The sequence below is a fragment of the Carcharhinus amblyrhynchos genome, chromosome 1, assembly GCF_965287045.1.
Source record: "Carcharhinus amblyrhynchos chromosome 1, sCarAmb.v2.hapA, whole genome shotgun sequence".
NCBI classification, from domain to species: domain Eukaryota; kingdom Metazoa; phylum Chordata; class Chondrichthyes; order Carcharhiniformes; family Carcharhinidae; genus Carcharhinus; species Carcharhinus amblyrhynchos.
In genome coordinates this window covers 126,609,181-126,624,265 of record NC_137324.1, presented here as the reverse complement: position 1 = coordinate 126,624,265, position 15,085 = coordinate 126,609,181, and the positions used below count along the sequence as shown (strand labels likewise).

Genomic DNA, 15,085 nt, shown 5'->3' with positions numbered 1-15,085 from the left:
CCTGTTGGTGAGCACTTCAGCAGTCACAGGCATTTGGCCTCTTATCTTTGGGTAATGTTCTCCAAGGTGGCCTTCACAACATACAACAATGCAGAGTCACTGAGCAGAAACCGATAGCCAAGTTCCACACACAAGGATGGCCTCAACTAGGATCTTGGGTTCATGTCACACTATCAGTAACCCCCATGACTTGTCTGGGCTTGCAACACCTCACTGTCCTGTCTGGAAGTAATACACATCTCTAACTTGTGCTTAATGCTATCTCCACCCACTGTCTGCACCTTTAAGACTAATTAGGTGTAAAAACTCACATTCTAAAAATCAGTATTCTCTAAACTGTGTGCCTTTTTATGCACTGTTTGTGATTAGAACTCCCCACTCACCTGGCAAAGCAGTGCTCCAAAAGCTAGTGGCATTTACTATCAAATAAATCTGTTGGACTTTTAACCTGGTGTTGAGAGGCTTCTTACTGTGTTTACGCCAGCATCTCCATATCAATTCTTCCTGCGTCATTCTCATTTTCTCTCCTACAGCATTGAACAGCATGGGAGACTAAAGACAATCCTGCCCGATTCCCTTCTCAAACCAGAATTAGTTTGTATGCCCATTACCAACTTGGAGGACTCCTGAAGCATTTCAGTATTGCTCTTGTATTAGTCACACTTTTATTAGTTTGGGCACATCCATAGAACATCATGCTGGACAGCATCAAAAGCTTTGGCATTTTAAGTCTGAATCAAAGCTAGTAATCTTCCTTTTCCATGTTTCTCAGTGAGGTTCTATGTACAAGCATAGTATCAACTGTACCCTTTCCAGGAATTAAGGGAAACTCTTTCTGGCATTTCTCTATTCACAATGATTCTGCCAGATGCTGAAGAGACTTAGCATATGTTTTGCACAGGCCAGTGTACCTGCAAGTTCATTAAAATCTCTACAGTGCAGAAGGCAGCCAGCCATTCAGTCCATCAAGACTGCACCAACAACAATCCTACCAAGACTATCCCCATAACTCCATGTATTTACCCTTCTAATCCCCTAATGCAATTTAAACATGGCCAATCCACCTAACTGGCACATCTTTGGACTGCAGGGGGGGAACCCATGCAGACATGGGAAGAATTTGCACAGTCACCCAAACTTGAACCTAGGCCCCCCTGTGCTGTATGTCACTCCAATCTTGGACATTGTGACCATTTCATCAAAACATAGAAAATATAACCAAGTAGTGGTCATTTGGCCCTTTGAGCCTGCTCCACCATTTATTTTGAACATAGCTTATCAAATGCACTATCCTGATCCCATCTTCCCCCATGGCTATTTCTAATTTCTTTTTAAAATGACACATTTTGGCCCAACTGTTTTCTCCAATACCAAATTCCACAGATTCACCACTGAGTGAAGAAATCTCTCCTCACTTCAGTCCTAAATGGTTTACCCTTCATCTTCAAACTATGACCCCTATTTCTGGACTCCAAGATGGATTCAGAATGTTCCAAATGGCATCCAACGTTAGAAACTTAAGTTTCTACGGGATCCCTTCTCTTTTCAAAATTCCACTGAATATAATCCTAACCAATTTAAGTTCTCCTTATGACAGATCTGCCGTCCCAAGAGTCAGCCTGGTAAACATTTGTTGCACTACCTCTACAGCAAGGACATCTTTCCCCAGGCAAGGACACCAAAACTGCACACAATACTCCAGGTGTAACCTCACCAACAGCCTATTTCTGATAATCCACTTGCTAAGCCATACACTTCTCTCAATTTCTTGAATTGCACCTATTATTGTTCACCTCTTGCCTTTAAATGCTTCCATTGATATCTGATCTTGTCCATCTATCTTTCTCAGCTCACCTTTCAATACCTCAGATTCTAGTTCATTCTCTCAACCTCCAAATTTTGTTTATCTTTCAAATACTTTCCTGCAAGAGTATGCAGGAAGGAAATCTTGGACTTTGAAGAACCAGGCTACTTCAATATGGATGTATACAGAAATTCAAAAGTAAATAAGAGGATGGGTGAAAATTATTTCTTTTTTGCCCCCATGTAAAGGCTGGTTGAACAAAAGCCATTAAGTTTGAAAAATTTATTGTATAATTACTATAACTTACATTTTTTATGCAGCTTGTACAAGTCATATAACGCAAATCCAGGTAACCACTTCCTGTATCCCCCTGGCTGCCCAGAAAAAAAAAGGGACCTATGCATTTCCGCATTGGAGTGACTAGCAAGTAGATCTATATTAAACCTGGGATATTTAGCATAGTACCAAATAGCAATTTAAAAAAGGCCATTTTACACATCTTCATAGCTTAAACAAGATTTCCTTTTAAAAATGTCATCCTGAATACTTACATCATTAAATGCCAAAGAAGTAAAACGTCAAGATTACAAAAGAAAATAAAGAACTCTTCACTTACACAGCAGATACAGTTGCCCCAGATTACAATTCCTAATTGAAGTCTTTTGGCACTGGTCATCCAAAGTAATTTTACTTCATGATTCATTTGAATAATAGTTTGTCAAAGTGGTAAAACAAGTCAGTTAGTGTTCGTAGTAAATATTCTCTCCCAATGTATTTTCATAATTAAATTTTTGTATTACTTAACATAATCTTCAATTATCTATTTTAAACCAGGTTACATTCCACATTCATGCTTCGATTGGTTATACCATTTGACATCTACAGCACAAGCGGTGTTGTTCTTTATTCTTTGGTTTATCACGATCTTTAGCATCTCTTCTTTTTGGACCTCAATCTCTGGCTTGCTGAGAGATTAAAGTCAGCAGTCTTTTACTCAAATTCACATTGTGCATTTTTAAGTAATCAATGAGGTCTGCTTGTTTTTCTACAAGGTTTTCCAAGTTTGATCCATCCCTTCAGGGCAAAGAAAAAGAGCTTTACAAGTCTGTTGCGCGATGCACAAAAAAGTTGCACTAATATTGTGCATTTGATAACAGAACATCGAAACATTTTACAGCCAATGAAGTATTTTTGAAGGGTAGTCATAGCTTGAATATAGCAAAACAGTATATTTGAGCATATCAAAGTCCCATGAACACCAATGAGATAAATCACCACATAATTGGTTTCACAGATCTTGGAGGATTAAATATTGGCCAGGACATGAAGAATTATCTTGTCATTCTTTAAAAGAGTGACATGGGATTTCTTATAATCCATGTGAGGGCAGAATGGGCCTTAATTTAGTATCTGAAAGATGGCACCTCCAACTGTGCAGTACTTCCTTTGTACTCGGAGAATCAGTCTGACTTCGCATTCAAGTCTAAAGAAAGGGGTTTGAACCCACAACATGTTACACAGGAGTTAACTTTACAGTAACTTAAATTTCATACAATATCCATCCATGCAAACAAAACTAATTGAAAACTTAATTCTGAATAATTCCCTTTTAAAAAACAGCCAAGTTAAGGAATAAAATGTTACATTTCTGGAATTCAGCAATATGACCTGATGGTTTGTTACAGTTCACTCAGGAACTCAAATTTGATGCGTCATGTTGTGGGTTAGAACTATGGATGTTGATGGTAAAGGCTCCAACGTCTTTCATGGCTGACTACGAATTTCTCTTGCTCTTACCACCTACCACTAGGTTGTTGGATGTTTGCAGGTTGATTGGTTGGCTATGTTGTGCAAATGTACTTTCCTTGGCCATAAAATCCCAAAATAGGAATCAAACATGTGGCTTCTGAGTTAAAGGTGGTAAACTGACACAATGCATTATAAGAGATCCTTATCTAATGGCAGCTGAGCCATAGAAACCTCTAGTTCAATTTTCATTTAGAAAGGACTTAACTGATTGCAGGCTTGAAGGGGCAAATTGCCTCCTGTTCCTATTTGATCACTGAAGGAAGTTATAGAAACACTAAAATTGGCCTCAGCTTTTCCTCATTAACAGGTGAGCAAGAGAGATCAATGTTCTTACTTCCCTGTACTATTGCTAACAAACGATGGAAAACCTGATAAAATTCCTGTGTAAATTCAAATGTTAAACAAAAGAAGAAATGTTTGAGATACTGGAAGATGAGCTATATCCAGAGTATATTCCATGCACAGAAGAAACAGGTAAAAAATAAGGAAGTATCACACCAGAGTCACATATCAATTTTACCATCACAGGTTTCCAATGGAAATTCTTTCCTAAACCAGTCACTTGTTTTCTTTAAAAAGATGGAGCCATCAGATAACAAAAAGCATCCCAAGACTCTACACAGGAATTTGAGCAAGAAGTGCTGCGGACAATAATGTGCAAAGTCAACCATGTGGCAAATGCGTTCCTGCCTTGCAGGTGATATTAAAGAGTGAAATTTTTATAGAGTAAAAAGACAACAAATTATTGAAATTAAAAACAAATGCCCTGGTGTAGAGGGAGAATGCCACGTGAGAAAGACTCTTAATTAGGAAATTTAGGACATTGTCTATAAAGTCAAAAAAATCCCAACTAAGTTCAATACAACAGGTGGAAGGCAAGCTGGAATAACCATAATAATCATCAAGATAGCTACTAGTCAGCCAAGAGAAAACATTACTTGTCATGTGGTAAAAAGGTAGCAAAAATTACAGGATGCTAAAAATGACAAGTCACTTACCTGAATCCAGTCTCAGACAGAACATTCGTGTGATTAGGATATCTGTGCCTTCTCTCTTCCTCTTGGATGTCAGGACATGGTTTCATCTGATTGAACTTCATAATCTTTGCTGTTCAGTAAAATATGAAAGTCAGAGGCTGAACAGAACTGATGTTTAAGACCAAATGCAACACCTTAAAATTCAAAAGGCCTCTTTAAAAATTTACAGAAATTAAATGGCTTCAAGAATGATGGAACTACCATACCATATCAATATGACTGGATATTGCATCCATTTGAGACAAACAAGCTATGGTACGCTTTTAGTCACTAAAAGGATCTGTGTTCACTGAAACTGGGCCAGCATTCTTCTTTACTTCCCATCTATTTCACTTAACCTTTCCCAAAGCTAATGCATGTGCTTTATTCTATTTCATCTCCTGTGTTCATTAGTTGGGGCAACTGGATCCCCCACAGAAGCCCGTCATTTCTCAACTCAAACTCGACCCAATTCCATGTACGACTGGATTCAGTTCCTCCTGATCTCAAGGATGGTTGCCACTGGAAACGTTTGAAGCACAGTAATAAATCATCTACTGATCCCAAATAAGTAGAAGTAATGTTGGCTGTGTACAAAATACAATCCCACTTACTGTCCCAGCATATTGCTACAAGATAGATGTACAACTTCACCAATTTAAAATGTAATATGTCCCATTGGGAAGACGTAGCATGCGTTCATGAAAGGCAGGTCACATTTAATTAATTTACTGGAATTCTTTGCAGACATTACACGTGCAGTGGACAAGGATGAGATGTATCTGGATTTCTAGAAGGCATTCAACAAGGTGCTACACAAAAAGGTTGTTGCGCAAGATAAAGCTGCATGACATTATGGGTGATATATCAGCATGGATAGAGTGGGGATAAATGGATGTTTTTCTGGTCAGTGATCACTGACCAGTGACAAGTGGTGGTGCCTTAGGGATCAGTGTTGGGACCACAATTGTTTACTATTTATATAGTTGATTTAGAATTGGGACCAAGTGTAGTCTGTCAATGTTCAGAGATAATACTAAAATGAGTGGCAGAGTTAAGTGTACAGAGGACACAGTCTGCAAAAGGATTTAGATAGTTTAAGGTGAGAGGGCAAAGGTCTGGCAGATGGAGTACAATGTTAGTAAATGCAAGATCATCCATTTTGGTAGGGGTAACAGCAAAATGGACTATTATTTAAAATGGTAAAAAATTGCAGTGTGCTGCTGTGAAGAGGGACCTGGTGTCCTTATGCATGAATTGCAAAAAATTGGTTTGTGATGCAGCAGGTAATTAAGGCAGCAACTAGGATTTTGAGCTTCATTGCTGAGAGATGGAGTTTAAAAATAGGGAGGTTATGATGCAGCAGTATAAGGTTCTGGTGAGGCCACACCTGGAGTACTGTGTAGTTTTGGTTTCCTTATTTAAGAAACAATATCCTGGCACGGGAGGGGGATGCGGAGGAGAGTCACCAAGTTGATTCCAGAGTCGAGAAGGTTGGTTTATGAGGAGAAACAGTAGACTGGGATTATCCTCATTGGAATTTAGAAGAATGAAGGGGGAATCTTGTAGAAATGTACAAAATTAAGGAATAGACAAGATAAGAAGCAGGAAGGTTGTTTCCACTGACAGGCGAAACTAGGACAAAAGGGGCATATTCCTAAATCTGCTCCCTTATTTTGAGGCTGAGCTGAGGACAAACTTCTTCATCCAAGGTTGTGAATTTGTGGAATTCCCTGCCCAATGAAGCAGTTGAGGCTACCTTGTTGAATGTTTTTCAGGGAAAGATAGATAGATTTTTGAATCCAAGCAAATTAAGGGTTGAGAGTGGGCAGGTAAGTGGAATGGAGTCCATGAAAAGATAAGCCATGATCTTATTAAATGGCAGACCAGGCTTGAATGGCCAGATGGCCTACTCCTGATTTTCTTATATTTGAACCCACAAACAAAACCAACTCCATGCACATATTACTGCAGAGGTATTCATCTGAGAAGAGAAGAGAAACAAAAGTATTTATACTAAATGGCAAAATATCTGACTTAGCTTTAGGTTTTTGAGCCCAATTGTCTAACTCTCCCTGTACCCAAATTATCAAACTACTGCTATACCTACAAATTTTTATCTAATTTGGACACCATTTGTTCTAATTATTTACTTGAGGAAGTCTCTTGTCTCTCACTCCTGGGGCCACTTATTGTCCCGTGCATTTAGGACACAAGAGTGGACAAATAATTCAGGGTGAGTTTTGCATACTCGATGTCCACACGTAGAATTTGCACAAGCAGAAAAAAATCCCAAATGCCAGACCTGCTTCAATATTCTGTTCTATCACCTAACTATTTGTTGTTAGTTCAGGCATCTGCCCCAAAACAGTCCAGTCTGAGCTGGGTCAGTCAGGTTACAGTTGGAGCTATGGTCCCCAATTCAACTAATTCTGGTAGTTCATTCCATAGCCTCCAAATCTTTGGTGGTAACAAAAAAGACCTATCCTGTTTTGATTCTCTTCCATTTGATTTGTCTAATTCCTTAATCTAGACCACCAATCTCTAAGTTTATTTCTATCTACTGTTTTGAATACCTCAGTCAAACCACCTCTTGATCTCCTCTGGTCTAACAAAAGCATTATCAATTTTGTTTTCATTTTTGATTCTTCATACTTGAAAGATTTATTAATTTCCCAAGTATCCTTGCAATAGTGCAGCCCTGAAAAAAAAAAGAGGGCGGGGGAGAGAAAACACCCAGCCCAGGGACATGGAGACAGATAACACAATAATTCCAGACCCCCACAAAATCTGAAACAAACAGGTTGCTTACTGAGAACTAAAATGTACTGCTAGCTCGTTGCTCTTCCTACCAGTGCATTGAACAACACGGAAGTCAATTTCTCTGTTAAAAGCAGTACTGTGCAACTAGAGACCACCTGCTTCAGAGGACAATTGTATGGTCAATAAACAAAACCACATTATAAAAAGAGATGCTTGCAGTGAACCACATGCTTCAAAACAGCAAATTGTAAAGTAATTGAGACCACCATGATTACTCCTTGGTGGTCTGTTCAGACTTCTGAAACACCACACTTCAGATACAAATGACCACCATACAGCTATAGAATCCCAGTATATATTAATCCCTTTCTGGATCAGAGATTTCAATTATATGGTTTTAACAGCTAGTTGGCAAGCCAACAATATTTTCTTTACTGGTTTGAATTCCATATAGATGCTGAATTTAATACAAAAAACTACTACTTTATTTTGGGCACATTAATTATGCAAACTAATACATACAGCATTCTTGGAGTGCAGATGAGTAGCTTAACATGCTTTTAAAAAAGCATAATTGAAAAATGCTGTTAGGCTCAAAATAGATAATTTAGATTTGTGGCCCAAGGCAATCTAAAGGTGCATTTTTGTTAAAATTCTGAATTTAAATCCAGTGATTTAATATAACAGCGAAATACTCCCTCTCTGCTCTTGAACTCCTCCCTCAAACCTCAAGGGGGCTTAAGTGGACTCATTTCAAATTCTGTAGATTAGGTGCATAAGTGTGTGGAGTTACATGGAAAGGACAGGGGCTGGACCTGGGTAAGATGCTCAGTCAGAGTTGGTGCAGACTTGATGGGCCTAATGGCTTCCTTCTGTATTGTAGGGATTCTATGATTCCCTGTAGAACAGCAGACAGATCAGTGTAGGCAGGAGAGTGGTAGGAATTCCCCATGTGGGGGAATTATAAGTTCATCAGTTGGCATCTTGTGGATTTACAAATTAAAAAACAACTTCAGGAGAAAATCAGAATTAAGACCTCCCTCACTCTACACCCAATAAATGAATTAAGCATTACTCAGTTGCATTAGGTTGCATCTCTCAAAAGTGAGATCAGTACAAAAACTGAAAGCCACTAAAACCACATTAGTTCCTGCTTGTTACTAATTTGTAGACAAGCTGCTGCTCATTTTAAAACTAATTCTAACACCAGAAGTAACCACTTTAATTCATGACTGGAAGTCTAAACTGAGCACTACGTTAGCTATTAGAATGGCTTTAGAATAAATTCCTGAAAACATGGGGTAACAAACAAACAGCATATTGTAAAATAAGGTTCACAAAAAGAAAACACTGAAGAATAGATGTCAGGTTTACACTTGAGGGAAAAAAGTTATAAAATTGCATCAGGGTAATGAAGGTAAACACACCTGCAAACAGATGAAAGCATTCTAATTTTCCAGAATGTTGATAATGTTTAGTTGCAGGATGTGGAGAACCATAAAATAATTTTCTCCTTTTCTTTCAGTTTTCAGAGTCATGTGTGAAAATGCAAACTACTGTGACATGCACAAGAAGTTTTAATTAAAACAGGGTTCATGGAACATCCTAATGGGTGAAAACAACCATCTTATGTGATAAAACACAGTTGATACTCTAGCCACCTCACACTGCAATTAAGTGAAGTTCTAAAATATGTAACTCAAATTTGGAACAAGCATCAAGATGTAAAGTTCTGGCCAATTGCTTATTTTAAGTATTTAAATAGTTTCCAGTGATTCAATAGATGGTTTTGCCTTTCATGTGGCAAATACAGTTAAGACTAAATTATCTCTTCTGTTCAAAACCTGGGGATGGGGAGAATGCATGGAAGAAAGGTCTTTTTCTGTGCAATGTGTTTAGGCAAAATTAAACCACCCTTTTATTTTGTTAAATGTGCAGCTCCTTAAAGCAAATGTCCCCCATCACTTGCTTTTTAATTAAAGTAAATCAAGTTTAGGGTGGTGGAAATTGTTAAAGTGCAAATACAGATGCATGAAATCTACTGTAATACCCATTATAGCTCCACTTTAAGGACACAGCAGGAAATGCTGGCTTCTTTTTTTCCTCCCCTCACCTGTGTAAATGATGAGACAAGTTGAAGAAAAGAAAAGCTCCACCGTTAGGATTCCAAGAATGAGATACATCACCAGAGTTTCCCGCTCATGCTGCATCAGTACAGAAACTAGCAGGAGAATTGCATTTCCTTAAAAAGGCAAGAAGACTGGTTGATAACTCTTTCATAGAATTTTGAAAATAAAGTAGATAAAACTGCATTTCTGCAAAATTTCTTGAAGCTCAAAACTTTACACATGAAGACATTATACCAAGTCTGAATAAATTACCATATCTAGTCAGAATAAATCTCCATCCTGAAAGCTGGCAGGAGAGGGGGAAGAAACAACAACAAAAAGGCGTTTGTATTCCCTCTACTTCCCCTTCAACCCCACAAATGCATTAACTCATGCCAAGAAAATAAACAGCTCTTTAATAGCACATTACAATGATCATTCTTCATGCATCAGTCTGGGCAGCAAGTGTCACTCTGGTATTTGGGAGACATTTACAGCAAGTATAATTCAGTCTTCACCCACCAATGACACAGGTCTACTTGCTAGCCTAGGTTACTGGAGAGCCATGCTCCTACAACCACCCTCAAAAAGGGTGCCTAAATTAATATTGGATCCTCCTCACGGCAGTGTAAAAAAAAATCTGACTCTGTACAGATTAGAGGATCTGGAAAAATACATAAGTGGTCAATCTGCATTTGAAATGAAGCAGCACAGATTAATAGATTAATCCTTTCAAGCAGCAAATGCATTTTGGAACTGGCATTTTTGTTAAGTCAAAGCTTATTCTTCTTTTAATATTGATTGCAATTATTCATCAGAACCGAAAACCTGAAGTGTGCATGAGTACTTAAACAGAATAAAAAGGGTGGCGAGTAGAAAAAAGTGATGCTAGAAAAGAATGGAATAAAATTGTTGAGGAAAAAATAGTGGGAGGAGGACTTGTTAAAATGGGATAGTGTCACATTAGCAAACAGTAGAATCTGAAATAAGCTTCACAAATTATATTTCTAAATCCTTACCCAACAAATTGTAACAAGTGAATTATGCAAATCCTATCCTATCCATTGCTCCATTAGGTCATCATGTTATGGATTAAAACAATTTAAATTACTTGAACCAATTTTCTCCTGCTCTAGTTTAATCCTGCTTTAAGAGTTTGTAAGACACTTTGAATGACAAAAAGATCAAGTCCACATCATAAGGGATTTTTCCCCCTGTTACACCATCATTCAAATTGCTTGATAACAATGTGCATCATCTCCAATAAAAAGTGTAAGAAGCTCCAGAGATATCAATGGCACATCTAAATTCTTAACAATATTTTAGAAGTCGATATGCAGAACGAATGGCTCAAATTAGTACTCCACACCCGTTCAGTTCATCTCAGAACAGAACAGGTACAGGCCTGATTACAATGTAGAAATTATTTTGTAAGTGAGTGTTTTTTCAGAGTACTATCAACACTATTAAAATTGACAAAAATTGCAAGATTAAACAAAATGCAAAGCCTAAATGTTGATGGTTCCAGAAAAAGGAGGAATTAAAAAGGTTTCAAACACTTCTTGCATTACAGGATTAGAAAGAGTCAGGTCTATTTATGGCCTAATAGGTAAAATAACTCATGGCAGAAAACCCATCTGGTTCATTAGGAAATCTGCCATCCTTGTCTGGTCTGGTCTACATGCCACTCCAGAGCCACAGCAATGTGGTTGACTCAACTGTCTTCCAAGGGCAACTAGGGATAGGCAATAATTGCTGGTTTAGTATGTCAAAGACCAAAAGATGCTGAGTTAATTGATTAGTCAAAGATTCCCAAGGAAGTGTGGGAGGTATAGTGAAGGAAAAACAAAAGCTGGGTTTCAGCTTCTAATTCTATCTGCAAATTAGAGCTGGAAAAAGGAGACAAACAAGAGAAATTCTGTTGCTAAAGTCCTCCAAGAATAAAATGTTCATGGTATTTTTCAATTTATGCAAGCAATTTGATCACAGATGTAAGTTTACTGATATCAAATGAGGAGGAAGAATGGAAAGGGGCAGACATGTGGGAACATATCAGTTGAACTCTGAGAAGCCTGAGATGGAACACCGAGGAAAAAAGTGAAAGGCTGTTAATCTGATTGACGTCGACACAAGGACGACGTTTCTGTTTTGGATGAAAAGGCCAGGGTTTGCATCGCAATTCTGGTGCACCCCAGGGAGTAGTGAGCATCACAGTCAGCGTTGTGGCAACTGCCTGTTGAGAATATAGGCAGAGTCAAGTCTAGTGATCAGATCCAACTGGTACCTGGATTTTGGATGTCTTGAGGACACAACATGGCCTGCTGCTGAAAGAAGGAGGTTAGTTACACAAAGCTCAGGTTAGCAGGAAAGCTCAAGAAGTTTAATGTCCATTTCCAGTGATCTTTCCCAGGCCAGGATGCCCAAGGAAGGAAGGCCATGCCTCACAATCCACACCAATCAAACTAAGGTTCATAAAAGTTGGAGGGATGAAGGTGCACCACGTTTCAAAGCAGTGAGCATGCACATAGGAAAAAGTGTAATGAGAGGAAAATGGCTTTCTATATTTAGTGTTAAAACCTGGTATAACTATCAGTTATGTCACAACTAGAGTGCAGGAACCATATTACTTGAATGCTATTAGAGCCATAAAAAAGGGTTCACCAGCAATTAAAGCAAAAGTGGGTGGTTATACTGGAGGAAATGAAAATTTTGCTGCAAAAATATTCTTAACATCATTTTCTACAGGTTGGTAAATAATGATGACTCAACAATCAGTAAAATGGAGTATGAGCTCAGGAAATATAGGCAGGAGGTCAACTGAGTTTTTAAGGGCATGGAACATTAGCAACTATTGAAATGGACAACATTTAAATGGAAATGGCTAGGTTTGAGAATTATGAATAGAAATAAAAGATACAGGGAGTGGGAAGAGAAGTGAGATTAGCACAGTTAGTGTTAGTTAAGGAATTACTGGCACAGGCCCAATAGACCATAAAAGCCTCTGAGCTGCAACGTCGTAATAAAAAGCTATATTCAGCCAACCCTGCTTCACTCCAAAACCACTAGGTGGAGACAAATTCATACTAGCAACCAAATAGAAAACAGATACACCATTATCTGAATATTGCAGTTAAGTCAGTTTTTCATAGAATCCTACAGTTCAGAAAGAAGCCACCTGGTCCATTGAGTCTGCACCGACCAATCTCACCCAGGCCCAGCCCCCATCCCCCTACACATTTATCCACTAATCTCAGGACACTAAAGGGGCAACTTTAGCATGGCCAATCAACCTAACCTGCACATCTTTGGACTGTGGGAGGAAACCCATGCAGACACGAGGAGAATGTGTAAACTCCACACAGACAGTGCCCCCAAGCCAGGAATCGAACCCAAGTCCCTGGAGCTGTGAAGCTGCAGTAGTGCTAACCACTGTGCCATCCCTTTTAAAACCTTTTTTAAAAAAGGTTTTAGTCAACTTCCAAATGTTAATTATTTGATTACACAGGTATACACTGAAAAGACAAAATAAAACACTGTTCATTAAGGAAGTGTAATCAGAAAGTATTTATGGACAGAAATTTTCATTTAAGATATAATGACTTCCAGTTTATTTCAGTTATGTGGACAATAATAATGACACTTGGCAAACGTGGTCCATAATTTTAGAGATGTTGCCTAAATAATGAATGGCTGGGCCAAGTGATCGTGAACCTGTGGCAGAAAAACCTCTGGTTCAGTAATGTCCTTTAGGGAAGGAAATCTGCCTCCTTACCTGGTCTGGCCTACATGCGACTCCAGAGCCATAGCAATGTGGTTGACTCAACTGCCCTTCAAGGGCAACAAATGCTTGCCATTCAACAACACCCATGTCCCATGAATGAATAAAAACAAAATTGCATTAAAATCACTATTTCACTCAAAGGTTCATTCAACTGATTCCTGGGATCAAGAGGTTATTTTTTGAAGAAAGGTAGAGTCTGTAACCTTTGGAGGAGTTGAGGCAATTTTATTGAAACATTTTAAAAATCCTGAGGGGGACTTGACCAGGTAGATGCTGAGAGGATAATTTCCCTTCTGGTGAGACTAGAGTCAGTTTAAAAATTAGGAATCTTCCATTTAAGACTGAGATGAAAAGATACCCTCTATGGAATTCTCTCCCTAAGAGCAGTGGAGTCTGGGCCATTAAATATATTCAAGGCCCAAGTTAGATAAGTTTTTGATTGACGAGGGAGTGAGGGGTTAAGAGGGATGACTGGAAAGCAGAGTTGGAGCCAAAAAACAAAATCAATGATTTTATACAATGATGGAGCAGGCTTGAGGGGCCAAATGGCCTACTCCAAATTCTTGTGCTCTTCCCCATGGATCTTGGTAATGACATTAACTCTGCACAATCCTAGATCTAAAATAGTGTTATCCCTAGTTGGTTACACAAGTTGTTCCAGGAAACTGTCACAAAAGCATTCTATGAATAGATCTGCCATCTTTGCCAATTTTGCTTAGTCCAGTTTCTATTTAGATCAAAAGGTCCTTCACAACTATTACAATTCCTTTGGATGCGAACTCCAATAATTTCTTAATGTTTTGCCCAGTGACATAACAATTGTTAAGGGGTCTATTAATTAGATTTACCAGTATTTTTTGACCATTGCTATTCATAATTATCCATCCAGTCTAAGCCTTGTCATCAACATCCAACATCACCCAAGCTAACGTGCTCTTTTTCCATGTTGCCTGTCATTTCAAAATGTGGTGTATCCCAGAATATCAACCTTGGTCACCTTGTAACCATTTAAAAAACAGTATTTAGATCTAAATTATTTAGTTGTATTTATGTCACTAGTGCTGTGATCTTATGATGATGTGCCCCTTAAGGGCCAGAACGTTTAGTGGTAATAGTCCATTTAGCTTGTCTTTACAAAGACATTTTTGCCTTTACTTTTAATCTTTGGATATCTCAATCTCCCTTCACCCAAAACTTCCTCCTGCTATTCAGGCCATATTTGCTGGTAAATCCATTATACATTGTACCTCTGTCATTCTCCAATTATGTCACATATAAATTTCCAAATCTTCTCTCATGAACCCGCTTCCCCACTATTTAAAGCTCTCACTACAATTCTAATCTATGACTCACCAGAACACTGGTTCCAACTTGGTTCAGGTGAAGCCTGCCCCAATGGTATAGCTTTTTAATTTAGCCTCAGCAACTCTTACTCTTTAAATAGCACTTCTTCCCTAGTCGTACTTGTAATTGTTGTGCACAACTGCAGCATCCTTCTACTCCCACTGAAGATATTCATAACCATGATACCAGGCAAGCAACACTGCCTTTGAAGCTCAAGCTCTCAGCTGCATAGAGCAATAACTATTCCCCAAACTGTACTATCCCCAACAACTCTTCTTTAGGCAATCCCTTGGGATTGAGGATGACTTAAAAATATGCCATGTCGCTAGGTAGGCAAGGGTCCCCTGCACCATACTATGTGATCAGTTCACTCATTCATTCTGAAATCCTTGATCTCATTTGCATGTGCAGCTTGAATCTTAAATCTATTGGACAACATAAGAGCATAAGAACATAAGAA

General features: G+C 38.5%; 1 protein-coding gene across 4 annotated transcripts in view; it reads right to left on the bottom strand.

The window, feature by feature from the left end:
* Positions 1 to 2,088: 2,088 nt before the first annotated feature.
* The window catches only part of tmem192 (transmembrane protein 192), a 28,352-nt gene continuing 15,355 nt past the window's right edge, over positions 2,089 to 15,085 (bottom strand). The window contains exons 5-7 of one of the 4 annotated variants that reach the window (XM_080192125.1): positions 9,506 to 9,634; positions 4,612 to 4,720; positions 2,093 to 2,878 (exon numbers count right to left, since the gene is read on the bottom strand). In XM_080192125.1, the coding sequence (XP_080048251.1) occupies positions 2,755 to 2,878; positions 4,612 to 4,720; positions 9,506 to 9,634 (362 nt within the window). In that variant the 3' untranslated portion in view covers positions 2,093 to 2,754. Of the gene's footprint in view, positions 2,879 to 4,611; positions 4,721 to 9,505; positions 9,635 to 15,085 lie in introns of all 4 variants that reach the window. The other 3 variants (XM_080192144.1, XM_080192135.1, XM_080192151.1) reach the window with 3 other exon arrangements.